General features: G+C 35.3%; 1 protein-coding gene across 12 annotated transcripts in view; it reads right to left on the bottom strand.

Moving 5' to 3' along the window:
• The window catches only part of NEO1 (neogenin 1), a 248,171-nt gene that overhangs the window by 92,793 nt on the left and 135,798 nt on the right, over positions 1–19,580 (bottom strand). For all 12 annotated transcript variants that reach the window (XM_082386912.1, XM_082386910.1, XM_082386909.1 and 9 more), the window contains 2 exons: positions 18,106–18,260; positions 16,622–16,742 (listed from right to left, as the gene is read on the bottom strand). In XM_082386912.1, coding sequence (XP_082243038.1) covers positions 16,622–16,742; positions 18,106–18,260 — 276 coding nt within the window. The remainder of the gene's footprint in view (positions 1–16,621; positions 16,743–18,105; positions 18,261–19,580) is intronic.

The raw sequence follows: 19,580 nt of genomic DNA, 5'->3' as shown, positions 1-19,580 counted from the left end.
CATATTAGAAAAAGAAAAAACATCTACAATCTATAACCTAAGTTTCCACCTCAGGAAACTAGAGAAAGAAGAGTAAATTAAACCTAAAACAAGCGGAAGAAAGGAAATAATACAAATTAGAGCAGCAAGTAATGAAAATGAAAACAGGAAAACAACAGAAAAAGTAAGACTAAAAGCTGCATATTTGAAAATATCAGTAAATCAAGGAACCTCTAGCCAGGTGCCAAGAAAACAAAGCTGCAAATCACTGATAATGGATATGAAAGAGGGGCCATCACTACTGATCTCATAGGCATTAAAAGGATAATAAGGGAATACAGATCTTCCTCGACTTACAATGGGGTTATGTCCTGATAAACCCATTCTAAGTTGAAACCACTGTAGGTCAAAAATACATTTAATATGCCTAGCCTACCGGACATCATAGCTAAGCCTAGCCTACCTTAAACGTGCTCAGAACTTTTACCTCAGCCTAAGTTGGACAAATTCATCTACCACAAAGACTAGTTTATAATAAAGTGTAGAATATCTCATGTCATTTATTAGATACTGTAATAAAAGTGAAAACCTGAATGGCTATATGGGTAACAGAATGATTGTAAACGTACTGGTTGTTTACCCTTGTGACTGCATGGCTGACTGGGAGCTGTGGCTTGCTGTTGCTGCCCAGCACCATAAGAGAGTATCGTGTGGCATATTGCTAGCCTGGGAAAAGATCAAAATTCAAAATTCGAAGTACAGTTTCTACTGAAAGTGTATTACTTTTGCACCACTGTAAAGTCGAAAAATCTTAAGTTGGGGACTGTCTGTACTTCAAACTCCATGCCCACAGAATTAAGGAAACAGACCAATTCCTTGAAAAATATAAATTATGAAGACTCACACAATTAGAAATAGATAACCTCAATAGCCCTATATCTATTAAAGAAACTGAGTCAATAATTAAAAGCCTTCCGTAAAGAAAGAACCAGCCCCAGATGGTTTCACTGGTGAATTCTACCAAACACTCAAAGGATAAACAACATGAATTCTCCATAATCTCTTTGAGAAAACAGAAACAGAATACTTCCTAAGTCATTCTATAGAGAAAGCATTATCCTAATATCAACACCACATGGATATTGCCAGAAAACTACAGGCCAATATATCTCATGAACACAGATGCAAAAATCCTTGAGAAAATATTAGCAAGCAAACAAACAAATAAATAAATGGGGGGAGAACAGACAAATCTCCTGTGCAGGAAAACTGCAAATAGTTTATGTACTCTGCTACAAGAAGGTGGAGCATAGCTCCCTACTCCTTAAGTGTGGGCTGTGTACCGTGACTTCCTTCCAAAATGTATAGTATGGAAAAGGGAAAAAGGAGTCACTTCACAGTGGACATACCTGACAAACACTACCTCAGCCAGGTGATCAGAGTCAACACACACAGTGATCAGTCATATTGATAGTATATACCTTGACATGATGTGATGAGAATGGAAATTTACCTCTTTGGTCCTCCTCCCCAAAGTCCATATTCCCACTATAATCATGAGAAAAGTATCAGGCAAATCTTAACTGAAGGACATTCTACAGAATACTTGACCAGTGCTCCTTGAAACTTATCAAAAATAAGGAAAGTCTGAGAAACTACCACAGCCAAGAAGAGTCTAATGAGATGTGATGACTAAAGGTAATGTGGTATTCTGGATAGGATCCTGAAACAGAAAAAGGACATTAGATAAAAACTAAGGAGCTCTGAATAAAGTATGATCTTTAGTTAATAAGAAAAAGCATCAGTGTTGTTTAATTGTGACAACTATATCTTACTAATGTAAGACATTAACAACAGGGGAAATGGCATGGGATGTAGGGGAACTCCTTATACTATTTTCCTAACTTTGCTATAAATCTAAAACTAAATTCTAAAATAAAAAGCTTATTAAAAATATAGGCAGATAAGCAAACTGGACTCAAAGATAAAATTAGTGGACTAGAAAGTAATTCTAGGGATTTTGCCAGAAAAAAAACACTTAAGGACAGGAAGTGGCATGTAAAGGGAAAGTTTAAGAGGAGTTAACAGAATAAGCAGCAAGAGCAACAAATGTCAAATACATACCATCATAAAAATTTTCTGGACCTAAACAGATGTCTGTTTTAAAGGGACCACTCAACACTGGACAATATGAATTGGGAGTGGAGGAAGAAAGAAATCAGCATCATGAAACTGCAGAATTCAAAGGGTAAAAATTCCAAAAGCTTACAGAGACTAAAGCTTTAGACTACTATCTAAAGATGAACAAGAAAGATTCCCAACAGATTCCCATTCATTGCCAAAATACAATGAAACCTTAAAAGAGAGCAAATAATACATTTTCAAATATGCAGTCTTGAAAATTTACTTCTCACACATCCTTTCTGAAAAATTTACTGTAACATATACTTTAGAAAAATAAATTAAAAACAACAATTCCAAGAAAGCATAAATTGTAATCCAAAGAATATAACTGGGGGGAAGGTACAATAAATGAGCAAGAAGGCAGTGAAAGCAGCGTGATGACGTTTTTTAATTATCTGGTGAGGGTAAAGATATCATGATTAACCCTAAGTGCTGCTAGAGAAAAATATGGGTAAATATCAATATGTATGTCAAATTTCAAGGATAACTATTTGAAAAATAGAAACAAATTAAGGTGGGTTGGCAGGACTCATACAGATGATAAGTGTAAACCTGTCTATAGTCAATAACCATAAAATAAAAGGAGAACAAACGTTTGAAAATGAAAGACTAGAAAATATACATCAGGCAATGCTATTAAAAAGAAAGCAGGTATAGTAATGTCAGTATCAGACAAAACACAGTTGAAGGCAACAAGAATTAGGGCCTTCAATGAGTGTTTCCTGTTGATAAAATAAATACCATGTTGTTTTGATTCTAAGATGCACTTTTCCCACTTTTTAACATGTCTGAAATCAGGATGCATCTTATAATCCATGGTGTCTTAGATTTGATGAAACACAGTAATCCACCAGGAAGATAAGTTATGATTCCTAATGCATTGACAATATAGTTTCTGAATATATAAGGCAATGATAGTTAGAAACACAAGAGCTGCATAAATCTATAATCATACCTTTCTTAGAAATATATTTTCTTAGAAATTGGCAGATTCAGTAGACAAAAATTAGGTGAAGCTCTAAAGGATTTTACAACCATACTTAACAATGATCTAATATTTACGAACCATAATATCCAGCAAACATAACACCCATAGAACTGTCACCAAAAAACTGACCATGCATTTTATCACAAAAAGAATCTCAAATTCCAATGAATTGAGAAATGCAGTCATCTGCTAACAGTAAGGGAACAGTAGATTTAAAATAACTGCTATACAGGGAAGGAGGAGGGAGTAGACGAGAAAAACTTAAAAGGATTTCCCAGCAGTCTGAGGCCCAAATGAAGCTGGTACGTATGAATTCAGTACTGGTCTTCCTGGTTGTGAGAGAATAACATACTCCAAAATAAAATAATGCAAAACTATCCAAATACCTGAAACGTCCATTAGCACCGTTGCTGAATAGCTAAGAGACTGGTTAGGGGCACAATGCAGTGTGAACACATACTCACAAAAACAGCTGGTCAAGGCTACTTATTTTGAGTATTCAGTTTCAAAGAAAGGGAATAGAGTTACATGTGAATGTTCCCACAGACTTTAAAGCTCCCCCTCTGAGGAACTAAGTCCCAAAGGTAGAGCAGAACTAATCTGATACCAGAGGAAGGCACTCTATTGGACAGTTTTCGTAGGCATATGTTCTGATAAGCAGCCCTGGCAGTGAACTGCTGCTTTAAACAAATGACTTATATAAACAATTGAAGGAAGTTATAAAACAAAATGAACACAAAACATTCCTCCCATTCTTGTGTGCAGGAGAGATGTTTCAATTTTAAGGAAGTCATCTGACATTTTCCTGACATCAAAAGCACTCATTAAAAAAGGTGTGCCAGTTGCTGATGACGCACCTATCACAGCAGTGAGCCCAGAAAAAAGACAGCCTTCTCTCCTTTCATCCTAAATCAACAAGGATGAATCTTAACAAGATTCCAAAACCCAAGAGGAAAGGAAAGACAAAATGTGTAAAGGTATTTCTGCTCATTACCCATTTAGACTAACAAAAAGGGAAAACTGACTGTGTTCCAGTGTGCTTAATGATTAACATTAACTCTAATCATAACCAGTTTTCCAAGACATTTGAGTATTAGCATTTTTTAAAATTCAGATTCAGAAGTCCAAAGTCTAACCGTTTTTATTTCCTCTGATTGTGTAAAAAGTAACAGAATACAAGTAGTACCTAATCCAAATCTTTAACAAAACTACTTGACAAGAAACTACATCTACTCAAATTTGTAAAGGGGTGTAAACTGAAGAGGAGCTCTAAAAATTAGGAGACAATTGTCATCAGACTAGAATCCAGCTAAAAAGTCAGGAAACGGTCAGGAAGAAACCGTGTAAGAGGAAACTCAGAGAGTAATTCTGCTGGTGAACAAAGGCTGTTTTTTAAAATATGTATACAGCTAAAATATTAGGACATTATAGTAGTTATGAGGCAGTAGTAGCATTTAAAATGCTAATACTATAGACAACATTTCTCAAAATGCATGTCAAATTATACTATACTTTTTATGTCTGGTGATCTCTTAAGCATGCATCAATCAGGAGATATTCTCAACATCAACAACACTAAAATCTAAAATGAAAAACACTCTGATCCAGTACTGAAACTATATGAAATCAAGGCTATAAGCAGCCAGATTGTCAGTGATGTCTTTTAGACCCAAATGATATTCTGCCAACTATGACATTACTGTGTAATTTAGCATCTTTTAAACATAGCTACCAATTAAAAGATATTCAGACATACTATCTTCCTTCTGGTGTTTTAGCACTGCATAATGGATTCTTTCTTTATAACAAAATAATAGCGACAATTCAAATTCAAGCCTGCTCTTTGATAATCTCTAAATCCATTTTGTGTCCAGAAAGGTCATCTGCAAAACTTCTACTTAACTGCTAAACACCAAAAATTATAATTAAGGCACTAAGTTATTACCTGGACCTCACAAGTCCTGGTCTTAAATTCATGACTTTTGACATAGATGAAATGTTAAACATTAAACAAACTAATCATACTTTAATTTCTATTTCTACCTCCCCAGAACTATCTAAGAACAGAGCAGCAATTACAGCACAACTCAACAGTAATGGGGACAAACTTTCCTAACCTAAGTAGACTAAGATCATAACCTTGATTTATACAGAGAATCTCTCTACTTGTATTTAGTGTAAAGCTTCAATTTTTTCCTCTCCCTTATCTTAAATATCCAAAAAAATCACAAATCTTATCCTATCTTCTTTGTAGAAACATCCAGCTGACATTTAATAAATATTTACCATGTATGAGCCATTGAGAGATAAAAAGAATTTCTCTTTCCACTGTCACCACCTAGTTGAGGGTCTCAAACATCACATCTGATTTGGTAGAAAATTCTCCTAATCAGTATCACAGATACGATTATTTTTCTCTCTAAACGCATTCAACACATTTCGAATACACTAATCCTCCTAAAGTGCTACTGTTTCTTCATGTACCTGAAAATTGCTAGGGTCTTCCAGCTACTCAAAAAATTCCAACCTTTTGACTTGGTATTAAATAATCTGTTTAGACACATCTTCCAGGATGTACAATCTTGTATTTATACTTTTCTGAGAATGCTGAACTGTACTGCTTTCTCTTGTTCAAATGCAGTTTGAGTCTTCTTACTTATACACCTGAAATGTCATTCTTTTTTCCCCTTTGTGTAACATTACCAATCTAAAATCCCATTCATCCTGCTATGCTCAGTTTAAATGCCATATTCTTCAAGAAGCCTTCCTTGTTTGTCAAATCTAGCAGAAAGCATTTCTTCCCATTCAGAATTACAGTACCACTTTGGCATTTAGCACAGCTTGTACTGCAGTTCTTTAGATTCATAATCCAAAACCTCTACCCTATTAACTATTTAGAACCTTTTAGATTCAATAAATTAGCAATAACTGGAGTGACTTTAGAACATATTGTCCACACCCAGATAACTTGGAGAGTGAAAAAAAGGCACTTTTGGTAATTATGTTGGGACAACAGACATAAACTAGGACTGTCCCTGGCACACTAGATGCATGGTCATCCTTGCAAAATGATATACCTGACCAACCTTATCAATAAGTGTAACCACAGTAGACTGTAGATTTAAAAGACTAAACTTGAAATTCAAAGAACGTAAATGATCTCTGTCTTAAAAACATTAAACTAGGGACTTCCCTGGTGGCGCAGTGGTTAAGAATCTGCCTGCCAATGCAGGGGACATGGGTGCGATCCCTGGTCTGGGAAGATCCCACATGCCGTGGAGCAACTAAGCCCGAGCGCCACAACTACTGAGCCTGCGCTCTAGAGCCCGCAAGCCGCAACTACTGAACCCACCCGCCGCAACTACTGAAGCCCATGCACCTAGAGCCCGTGCTCTGCAGCACGAGAAGCCACCGCAATGAGAAGCCCGCGCACCACAATGAAGAGTAGCCCCCACTAGCCGCAACTACAGAAAGCCCGTGCACAGCAACAAAGACCCAACGCAGCCAAAAATAAATTTAAAAATTAAAAAAAATACTATTACCTTAAAGTTAGAGTACTTACAATTTACAAAATACTTCACATATATTATTCTATTTGTCCCTCAGGTGTGTGCTATGCAGAGATTATTGTTTATACTTATAGATAAGAAAACCGATGCTCATAGAGATTACCTCATCTTAGTAGGGTTGGGACATAAAGCCAATACTTCAGATTTTGAGCACCAGGTTTGTTTTGTTACACTCTGTGGCAGGTAACATAAAATTATTAGCTGGCAATGCCTCAATCTTTTTGCAAACAATGTATCTATTTATTTCAATACCTAGACAGAAAGAGTGTTCTGAAAAGCATCTTATACATTTAATGCACCTATTTCTAAAACAACTGCATTTAATAGATTATTTGAGTGATGTGGGGCCTCAGAGATCATTTAATTCCTTAATTTTAAATAAAATTTAAAAATCACAGAATTTCAGTGCCTGATCCAATCACTCAGCAAGTTAATGGCAGATAAGAACCAGAACCCAGGCATTGACATTAGATGCATTTTCAATATTAGAAAGTTCCTAGACATGGAATTCATGCTAAGAAGTCAAATTTCATCACAGTTGTCTTGAGTTAAAAGTTTTATTAAAGTTATAATTACTGCTACAAAAAAGCAAAATAACTGATTAGAATTTATCCTTTGATTAAAATCAACACCTACTATCACACATTCTAGTGCTTCAGATTTAAAATATTCCACTAATGACTAACAATTTCCTGTTATCTAGCCAACTTTTAATCATGCCAGGTCATTAGTCACTTATTCCAGAACTTCTACTATTCAATATTTACCTCAGATACTATATGGAATTTTTTACAAATGTTTCTGTCAAAAAAAAAAGTAAAGCTCAGTAACCTTATCTACCACAGCCATAATATCCTAGAAGTCATTTAATTAGTTGGTAAAATATGAATTTCCTTTACTACAAACAAGTTCATATTACTCCCTTTTCACCAACCCATTTTCCCTTACTGGAACTAAAAAACTGCCAAATATCAGACTTGACATGAATGAATGTACAAAGAAAAATCGTACTTGTGTTTTTATATTTCAGTCTTACATGATAGTTTTGGAATCTATTTTTAAATTCCAACTGACACGAAGAAAGGATAATAAAAAGTTAACAGACAAAAACACATTTTACCTTAATTCTTATTACTCATACTTGCAGTACTTTATATGCCAATACTTAAAAAAATCATTCAACAGATGATTATAAGACAAAGTATATTAGCATAAAATGACATAATTTGAACTAGCAGCAAATAAAAATAATACTGTTATGTTGAGTTAAAATATTTTAAAAGCCACAATCTTCTAAAATCAAGAGTTGCTGTTCCTAAAAATGCATAAGAGTAAAGTTAAATACTAAAAAATGCATTTAAAATGTTTTAATTAAGGAAGTATGTTTGACATCCAACTCAGAGAAACAGAGAATAGAATGGTGGGTGCCACAGGGTTGACGGATGGGGGAAAAGGGGAGATGCTGGTCAAAGGGTACAAACTTCTAGTTTAAGAGTTATACGTTCTAGGGATGTAATGTACAGCATGGTGGCTATAGTTAACAATTCTGTAGTGTATACTTGGAAGTTGCTATGAGAATAGAACTTTAATGTTCTCACCATAACAACAACAAAATGGTAATTATGTGAGGTAAAGGATGTGTTAACTAACTTTATTGTGGTAAACATTTTGCAATATATACATTCATCAAATCATCACATTGTACACCCACTGTTCATCTTAAACTTATACAATGTTTTATACGTCAATTATACCTCAATAAAGCTGGGGGGGGAGGAAGTATGTTTGAGACATACTCATTCTCAAATTCTATTTCCCAATTTGATTAGAAATACTGTTTTCTAGTGTTGCTGCACAGATGTTTTATATATTTTAACTATAATTATGAAATTTCATTTAATGTTCATAGGTGATAATTAACTTAAAAGCCATGCTGTCCAATTATATCACAGGCCAATTATGGCTGCTTCAAAGTACATTCTTGCAGCCAAGCACTAGCCGAAAGGCTGATGACCAGGATTTATAACTAGACACTTCCAAGAAGAATCAGAAAATTCCCTCTACAAAAATAAGACTGTGTAAAAGATGCTCAAATACTTTCGGATTATTATTAAACAAGGTACGGGAAGATAAGCACCATCGCAACAGGTTTTCTTCCACTTTCCATAATTTACTCCATGGTGCTTCTAGTGCCTAAGTGTCGCAGAGGCAGCCATGAAGATGTGGTAGCAAACTCTCTCTAGTTCTTAGTTCTTCACTCATAGCTCCTCCTTGGTGTCAGTCGTCTTTGCGCATCTCCTAGTTATCCACATACCGTGTTTAACTTTCTTCTCTTGTCCTTTTATCTTCACCCTCCTGCCCCTTCTTCTGCCTTTTTCCACCTACCCACACTTATTTATAACATTTAAAAAAAAAATAAATTTATTTATTTATTTTTGGGGCCGTGTTGGGTCTTCGTTGCTGTGCCCGGGCTTTATCTAGTTGCGGCGAGCAGGGGCTACTCTTCGTTGCTGTGCACGGGCTTCTCACTGCGGCGGCTTCTCTTGTTGCGAAGCACGGGCTCTAGGCATGTGGGCTTCAGTAGTTGTGGCACACAGGCTCAGTAGTTGTGGCTCGCAGGCTCTAGAGCGCAGGCTCAGTAGTTGTGGCGCACGGGCTTAGTTGCTCCGCGGCATGTGGGATCTTCCCAGGCCAGGGCTTGAACCCATGTCCCCTGCATTGGCAGGTGGGTTCTTAACCACTGCGCCACCAGGGAAGTCACTACCCACACTTATTTAAATTTAGAAAGTTTTAAGTAAAACAGACTTTCACTGACCAGAAATAACTCAGAATCACAAACTATCAGGGCTGAAAGATACATATCATACAGTCCAGTGTTTGGCAAACTTTTTTCTATAAAGGGCCAGAGAGTTAATGTTTTAGGCTTTGTGGGGCATATGGTCTCTGTCTAAACTACTCACTTCTGCCATTATAGAGTGAAAATGACTGCAGACCGAACATAGACAATCTGTGAACAAATGTGTGTGGCTGTGTCCAGTAAAACTTATGCACAAAACCAGGAGGTTGGCTGGATATGGCCTGTGGGCCACCGTTTGCCAACCTTACTCTTGTCCATCCTCCTTTGAATAGTCCTACATCAACAATTCCCAAATTGCACCCTTTAAGATGTTAATGAGTCTACTTAAAAAAAAAAAAACAAACAAAAAACTCCATGGTCAAATAGGTTTGAGAAATGCTATATATACTCTTGGAGATTCACAATGCTATGAACACAAAGGAAAAAAGGCTACAAGTGGGCCAGTCTCCATCCTTCTCCTGCAGGCTGCTTTCCCTCTAGTCCTTGTCTCACTAAATCAAAGGTATCAGTGAGGTCTACCAAAATTTGCTCTGTTTACTTCCTGCCACACAACCCACCTCTCTTGTGAAGGGAGTTATTTGTAACTCTTAACTTCTATCCATGATGTTTTTGGCAGAAAGTTCTCAAAATTATGTGTTTGGTGTCTTTTCTAAATTGCAGCACTGACTGAAAGATGGCTTTACTATTAAGTTAAAAAAGAAAAACCTTTACTGATTATAAAAGTAATATAGGGCTATTTTAGAAAACTGAGAAAACATCACTACCCAAAGATAACCATTGTTATCTTTCCCACCATTTTGGTGTGGGAATGTCTAAATGTGTACATACAATTTTTTCAACTAAATTCGGATTATTTGTTATATATAATTTTGTATTTTACTTTACTACTTGACATTATATCCTGAGATTTTCCTGATATCATTAAAGAGTGTTCAAAGACATGGTTTTTAACGGCCAAACAGCTTTTCCATCATAAGGCTGTACTATACTTATTTTAACTACTTCCTCTATTTGGTACATGTAAGTCATCTCCTACTCTTTCTCTCTTTATCCCTACCTTTTTCTTTTTTAATTACTAATGCTGATATTAATAGTCTTTGTCCAAATCTCTGATTCCTTCCTTAGGGAAAAATCCTAAAAGAACAATTAATGGGTTAAGTCAGTAATTTTTAAGATGTAATTGTCAAAATGGTCTTAGTAAATGATATAACAATTTACATTTTCACTAAGAGTGAAAGAAAGACACAAACATAATTACACCCTAACCAGTCATTAAAAATGAACATTATATTTCATTAAAATATATAAAATCTTTATTAGGTAAAAATGACATCTCACTAAAAAGATTTAATTTTATATTTTTAAGTGAGGTGGAACATTTGTCCTGTATAGAAACTATCTTTATCTTTGCTCTATTGTGAATTATATGCTTATGTTAGTCACTTTATCACACCCATTTGTGTGCATTCTTGTTACATTCAGAACACTAAATTTCTGTAATTCTTATGATATTCTTCCCTAGCTTGTCTTCCTTTAGTTAAGGTATTTCTCATACTTTACATACAAAACATTAAAATTTTTATATCCTAAGATACCAAAATTTTCATCTGTATTCTCTTTTATTTCTTTTATAAGTAAAAGTAAATGGTGATAGATTGGAAATAATCCAAATGCCTATTAACTGGTGAATGAATTAACAAATTGTGGTCTATTGTAAATGGCGACACTCTTCTATCATCTTTTCAACCTTTTTATGGATTTAATTTAAATTTTAACTCTATTTTATTTTGATATAAGGTAAATGTATAATTTAATTCTTTCCAAATCACCAACAAATTGTCCATGTTCCATATAATGTATGATCCTTTCAATCTGCACTGATTTGTGATTTCACTTTTTCATACATTCAAAAACTGTGAAGTGTTATTTCTTCTACATAAGCTTCCTCTCCCACATTCTTTTAGGCCATCATATTTTTTAAATGATATACATAAGACTAAGAGTAAAGAGAAGATTTTAAAAAATCAGCAGGATAGATACAGGTTCTATTAGAAATAATTTAAATAACTGGAATTGATAAGGAAAAACGAGTAAGGGAATAAATTCTATCTTTAAGTAGATAAAATAAGACGTTGAGGTGTAAGTTCACATAAAATAGTGGTTGTTTAAGGCAGAAACAAGAATGAACTCCTAACCATTAAAAATTATATATAACATGGCAAAAAAATTATCAAAAGATAATAGTGATGGTATCTACGGGGATCTTCAAGCGAATGTTCAGGGATGAACTTCAGATGACTGAGACACTCCTCTGAAGGCAGAGAAATAAGACTTGCAACTCCATTTACTGAAGAGAAAGTTAAGGAGTTTTAATTTTCAATAGTGTGAATGACTGCAACATGACAACTGGGGACACAGTAATCTCTACATACAAGAAAATAAAATACAGTTAGCTGCCTTAATTTATAGCAAGAGAAGAGTTCGGTTAAAAATCTTGAAATCTACCAAAACCAAAACTTGTTATTTTCTTCCTCAATCTCTTTTCTGAGCTTCTGACTTCCCTCTGATTCTAGACATTTTTTTTTCTGGTTTTCTATTATAACTCAAACTCAACACATCTTAAATTGATGCTTTACCTCCCTAAACAAACCAGCTCTACTACCTTCCTTTTCAAAATTTTTGGCATAAAGTTGTTTGTAATATTCCCTTAAATCCTCTTAAAATCTACAGAATTTGTAATGATGTCCTCCCTTTCATCCCTGATTTGGTAATTTGTGTTTTTCTCGATCAGTCTGGTTAAATGTATTCCATTTAACATACTTTAATAATTAAAGTTCCTGTCTCATAGTTCCAGTATCTGGGTTCCCTGAATTTGATTATATTTGATTGCTTTATCTTTCTACAATGAGCTGGAGTTCCCTTGCTTCTTATGTTTCTGTCCAATAATTTTTGACTGAATGCTGAGCATGATGTACAGAAAAGCAGAGGCTGATAATTATTACTTACACTTGGAAACTGGCATGTCTATTCTTCTGTCAAGACATTAGCGCGGAAGAGTTTAGTCAATTTAGACAGGAATTGAACTTGGCACGGATTTTACTGTTATTGTAGCTACCTTCAGCACATCACAGGTTTCAAATTCTTCTACTGGTAGACTACCATTGTCTTGTGCTTAAGGTGAGAGATGAGGAACCAGACAGTTTTTCTCAATTTTCCTATTTTCCTCGCAGCTTTCAACCATTCCTGTATACTTCTGCCACAGAGGGATCTCTCTCTATGTTCTTGACCTTCCCTGCTCAGCAGAACGCTTTCGTGTGGTGGTAAGCTCATGGCTGCGGCGGGTGGGATTTTCAGTTGTCTTGGTCCAGCCTCAGTATTAGATAGGCCCAGTGGCTCTCCTTCCTATGGCAGCCAAAATCTGCTTTGCACTTGTGTTGGTCTCTAGTGGTAGTTCCCTATTCTTCCTCCTGTGGTAAAAGACCTCTCCTAGGTATTGGTATAGGATTCTAGGGCCCAAAACGGTTTTATGCACTTCTTTCAGAGGTAAAGTGTTTTCTCTTCTACTCATCCCCCAGCAGCAGTGGGTCTTTGCTTGTGTCCTGGGGAACAGAGGGTTCCTCCCCCAAGTAGTAGTTTTGCTTCTAATTTCCTCCAGGAATTTATGAAATAAGGTTTTCTGCCCCTCTCCCATTGGTTTGAGGCTTAAGGGACTCTGAGTAAACAGGAGGGGCTTTGCACCTATGTCGCAGCAGCCGCAGATCACCTCCTTCACCTCTACTCCACCGAGGTAACTTTTCTCGATTCCCTACCTTGCCCCCAGCCTTAATAGTGAGCATCCTCTGGAGCCCCAGGGAAATATATTTGCAAGCAAGTATGAACTCTCCTTTTATCTGAGGCCCCCAGAGATTCCAAAGTAGTCCATACTTGGTCTTTAATATTCAGTTAAAATTTTAGCTGATTTCTTATCCATTTTTATGACAGCCATCTCTTTCTCCTGTGTTCTACTAAAGGTGAAACAATTCATGATCCATTCTTTGGGAGAGGAGGGTTGTCCAATCCTTTCGAATTTAGGTTACTTGGTTGTTCTGCAAGCTCAGCTCTCTGATGAGCTCACAGAAATTATAGTTTGGTAGATCATCCAGCTTTTTATTGTAGGTTGAGTGTGGGATGTTCTGTGAACACTCTTTACAGCTTGAGTAGAACTTCCCTTCCACTTCAATTCAGCTTCCTTTTCTATTTTTGTAAAGGCATCACCATTCTTTCAGTCACCCGGATAAAACCTTAGAAGTATATTTCATTTCTCTACAATATTGTTTAATATCCAATCAGTTGATAAAGTCTGAATTAGATAAATCACTACCATCTCTTAATTAGGATCCTTTCTTTCTATTTCTCTAGTACAGTACTACTTATTATTTCATCATGGTCTCTTATAACAATATTCCTTCAACCACTCTGTCTTCTAATTAAACCTGACTTTGTCATCAGACTGCCTTACTATAGTATTGCTTTGACTGTTTATAACCAAGGCCATGATCAATCTGGTCCTGTTCTGACTTTACAGGCCACCTTCCTACAGGAACAGATATTCTATTGTTTCCATACTGAGCCATGTCCTCTTATTAACATCTGGAAATCTTATCATTTGAGGTCTATTACAAAGGAAACACTTTCCATGAAAAAACTTCCCTGTTGACACAGAATTCATCTCTTCTGAATTGTATGCTGCCTTATTTATACTATAAAAATAACACTTATTATGGACTAGTATTAATGTCATACACATCTCTTACATCCCTTACAACATCATAAACCTCAGAAAGGCAGAGATCAGATCCTATAAACCGTTACAGTCTCTCTTTTAGTTTTCCCACATAAATATTTATCTTACAAATTAAAATAGCAAAATTAATAATATGACATTTACTCTCCTTCCTAGAATCTGTGCATCCTTAATGCATCCCTGACAAGGTCACTAAAAATTTTCACCAGCTCACAAAACATCGTCTGTTTCTGAAAGGTTGTTTCAAAAAGAATAAAACACACACTATGACTCTAATTATTATGCCATCCAAGCATTTTCAGAGGAAAGTCCAGTCAGGATTAGTTTAGCATCCTCCTAGCAAAGCCACCATTTATACTGTTAGCGTTAAATCTATAATGGTAATCACAAACACAAATATACTGAAGTCTCTTTATTTAGTTCCATGGAAATAACCCTAGGAGAGCCATGACATTTACTAAGGAAAAACACTGTCACTAATAAAAAGAAATAAGCCTATCTACCTCACTTATTCTGTTAATGCCTTATTTGGGAATCATACTCAGGCATCTTGCCAAAATGGAAAAGTGGCATGCTTCTACTATATCATTTTCAATGTAAAGGGAAAGGTAAAATGACAGACAAACATAGGAAGAAAAAGAGCAGTTCTACTATTTTATGCCTTTTTATAACAGTACTCTGAAATACATTCTCAAGAAATAGCATATAAAAATCCTACATGCTATTTTAGTGAAAAGCCAGAGTAGCTTTGCCCATTAGCTTCCCTGACCACAATGCAACCGGAACTTAAATTTGACTCAGACACCCAATGAGATGTCTAAAGCAGCCTCTTTTTCATGCATTCTTGAGAAACACACAAAATGAAAAATGCTTTTCTTGCTAAAACAAATAGTACACCCAACATTTATCCTTATCAATTTCATACAAAACTGTCATCCAACAATTCAACTTCTAGTAATTTAGTATGAGAAAATAATCATATAAAGAAGTTCAGCATAGCCTCATTCATCATAGTAAAAAAACAGGAAACAGTGTAAATGCTAACCAATGGGGAATCATTTATATAAAACAAAGTGTATATTTACTATTCAACAATGAAAAATGTTGACGCAGATCTATACTCACTGACATGGAAAGATGTCCACAGCATGCTGTTTTAAGAAAATAGGTTATAAAACCATATACACAACTGTGTGTGCTCATATGCAGTACTCCTAGATGGCAGGGTTTGAAGCATGTGCTTGTAATCAATTTATTCTCTTTCAGCTCCAAATTCATACTTTACTGCCTGCTCTGCAGAAATGAAGCTGGGCCCTTTACATATTTTTCCTTTGCTGACATGTGTTAAAACTTTATCAGTACAGGGTGCTGGTGAGTAGCTTCCCTCAATACCCCAACCCCACTGGTGGTTTTTTAGCAGAATACCTTCACTGAGACACCTCCTTGTGAACAGCTTTTGCCCAGCACACTAGACAGGAGGTTTTGAACAAGCTTCTATGGGATGGCAGCACAGCAACTCTCCATCATCCATTAAACCATGGCCACACCCTCTCTAACATGGTTTGGATCAGCCCTGAGAGGGGTCTTTTCCTGAACATTCTCAGACCTACGGGTTGGGGCTGCTCCTTATGTCTGCCATTCTTTTATATTCATTAGAATTCTCTTTACTCTTCACTAGCCAACCCCTTGCCACGCCAATCCCCGGTTACAGTTAATAATTTTTAATAAAGAATACTTAATTCTTTAGTTTTTGCTCAAATTACTGTGTGGTTTCCCCAGAACTGACCCTGACTGATGTGAGTTTTTTTTTCCCTTTTTACTTTTCAATGTTGTCTGAATTTATAATAAGCATTTTTTTTGTGTGAAAATCAGAAAAGTTTATTTTGGAAAAATTAAACAAAAATTCACTACTAAATAAACATTAAGTAAAGTTTTTCTACTTTAATAGATCAGAAATATATTTGTAAGATTAAAATGACTGAAATCTGAAGAACATTCATTTGTGTAAGACTATAAATGTTCAGTTTTTCTTTTCTTAATACCAATTTCTTTTCAACATTATCCAAAATTGTGTTTCTAGGTCATTTAAAAAAACAGAAATGATTTAGACTGCTATTTTTTTCTCTCTTAGTTATGCCATATATTAGCCTTACAAACAGGTTATTAATCACTAGGTATCCTGGAATGATAGCTCCTGTGATAGGTCCTAGTTCCTCAAACACAGTCAGCCTCTTTCATCTTACTATTTCAGCCCCTCTTACCATGTTCAAGGATTATCAGTTGGGCTCCAGCTTGTGCATTTCCAACATCATTTTCAGCAATGCACTGATAGAACCCTTCATCTGATTTCACCAGACCCAAAACTTGAAGATTATGTTCCTTCTGAGGAAGAAAAACATAAATAAAATTTTATGATTTAACTGATAAACATTAGTTCAAAATCTCAAGGATATGCTCTTTCTGGAGAGGAAAAACAAGTAAAATTATATGATTCAGTTACTGAATATTATCTACCTATGAACCTGTTAATTTTATTGACAAGATACTGACTCAACTGACTAGAAAAGGAAACACTGTCATTAACAATTACGAACTCAATCCTTATAGAAAGTCTTATCTGCAATGTATGCAAACTTACACCTTTGCTTGGAAAAATATCTGGCGTGCAATACCATGTGACCATAGTGAGAGTCTGAATTTGTGAATTCAAGGCATTTTCTTAAGATTATCTCTAATATCAATAGTTCTAACAGATAAGTTAAATGAGGCCACATATATAAAAGCTTTTCTTAAACTATAAAGTACTAAATGAATGTCAACTATAGTTATTGTTATTGATATTTTTAAAATAGTATGAAAATAATGATAAAAGAGTAAAAATGCTAATTTAACCATAACACGCTGCTTTTTAATTAGGGTTAAATACTTCTGAATTACTTTTTGTAACATATGAGATTATGTACTTTAAAAATAGAAAATGTATTCCTATGAAGAATGAATTAGTTATGAGAAATTTGTAATGAGACATTAAGTCTTGAACAACCATAATTACTTCTGATTATGTCTATGAATGTCAGGTATGCATCCTAAGATATGTCATTAATCTTTATTACTAAAACCTAGATAATTCTGTTAACAGGATGTTAGATAATGATAATAATAACAGTGGATAATATTTACTAAGCATTTCCTATATACATATGAAGTAAAAAGAAATAATGACTGAGTCTTCTTAAGTAGATTTAAGGCTACTTATTTACTTTTGCTTTACTTTTTAAAAGAACCTTTATGTTTATTTTCACAACAACTGTCTAACACTGGGTCACCCTTATTTTGAAGGGTCTGGGTATCAGTATAAGAAAGACAGACTTCTGCTCCTTGAATAGACAGCTATGAAGACAATTGGTACAAGTGAATACACACACAGGATAATCATTACCTAGAAAGTGGTGGCGGCTGTGTTAGAGTGCTAGTACGTCCGAGTAGGACTAGACTGTTGGTCAGGAGATGTGGACTTCAGGCTGAGTTCAAACACTGTGACTTGCTCTGTGATCTTACATGAGCTACCAAAATATTTCTGGGCTCAGCTTTCTCATCAGTCAATGAAGAGATTATATTCTAAGCAAATTTTTCTATCTTCATCTTATATACACCAGTTCATGTACTACAGATAACAGATCTCTTGGTGATTACATTTAAAGATATTTAAAGGTTTCAGAGATAAGTTTCTTTGAAAAATACTTACTACAATCTTAAAGTAATCACTTGGGATAACCATATCCCCATTCTTGACCCACTTCACAGTTGGAGTTGGCTTCCCAGTCACTTCACATTCAAATACAATATCCATAGATTCATGAGCATATATATTAGTAGGCTGCTTCAGGAATTCAGGTTGAGCTTTAAAACAGAAAGAAAATTAAGATATTAATAAAAATAAAAATAGGTAGCTATTTATATTTCAAGCAATTTTTAAAAATCATAGAATTCATAGGATTTTTAATTATTTGAGGCTTTCATACGTTTTTAGAAAAACATAACAAATACATATTTAAAATATATGTTAGGAATGTAATATCTTTAAAAATTGATATTCTGGCATAATTAACTGGCAGAATAATTATAACAATAATTTCTGAGTTTCTCTGTTGAGAAATATTTACTAAGTTGACTGTTTTGAAGAAAATGAAAATAGGAAAGTTCTAAGCTGTCCAAAAATTGAATATTAAAGTCTATTTCCCTAACTTCCATTAGTAACATCCTTCATTACACGCAATGGTTTTTTTTTATTTTTTTATTTTTTATTTTTTTATTTTTGGCTGTGTTGGGTCTTCGTTTCTGTGCGAGGGCTTTCTCTAGTTGTGGCAAGTGGGGGCCACTCTTCATCACGGTGCGCGGGCCTCTCACTATTGCGGCCTCTCTTGTTGCAGGGCACAGGCTCCAGACGCGCAGGCTCAGTAGTTGTGGCTCATGGGCCTAGTTGCTCCGCGGCATGTGGGATCTTCCCAGACCAGGGCTCGAACCCGTGTCCCCTGCATTAGCAGGCAGATTCTCAACCACTGTGCCACCAGGGAAGCCCCCATGCAATGGTTTTTAAGGGTGGGAGGTAGAGTGACAGAATCTTTGGGAGAAAGTTAAATGTATTTGCAAAAGCTTGATTATCCCATTGCCTCCCTTTCCCCTTAACCCAAAGTTGTAAATTACTGACTCAAATAGATTCAGTAAGATTTTGAATTTAAAGGGTAAAAGTAGATCATCTAGTCCAACTTCCTACCTAATGCCATAATTTCCTATTCCTGCTACATCCATGACAAGTGGTCTTACAAATCCCTGTTTGAAGTTCCAAATGACAAGGAACTCCCTATATCATAATGATGATGACAACACCAGTTTGTTTTTTTTTTAAACAGTTGATTTAAATTTGCTCAGCCTGCTGGAATTTTGATTGGGACTGGGCTGAATCTGCGGCAATTTGACACCTTAACAATACCGAGTCTTCCTTTCCATGCACATGGTTTATCTCTCCATTTATTTAGATCTTTGGTTTCTCTCATCACTGTTTTATATATTTCAATATACAAATTTTGTTCATACTTTATTAGCTGTATCCCTAAGTATTTTAAATTTCTTGGTGCTACTGTAAGTGGTACTTAATTTTTTTTTTTTTTTTAGTTTCTAATTGTTCACTGCTAGTATCTAGAGATGAAATTGATTTATGCA

Source organism: Balaenoptera borealis (genome assembly GCF_965194805.1).
Source record: "Balaenoptera borealis genome assembly, chromosome: 3".
NCBI lineage: Eukaryota > Metazoa > Chordata > Mammalia > Artiodactyla > Balaenopteridae > Balaenoptera > Balaenoptera borealis.
This window is presented reverse-complemented; position numbering and strand designations above follow the sequence as displayed.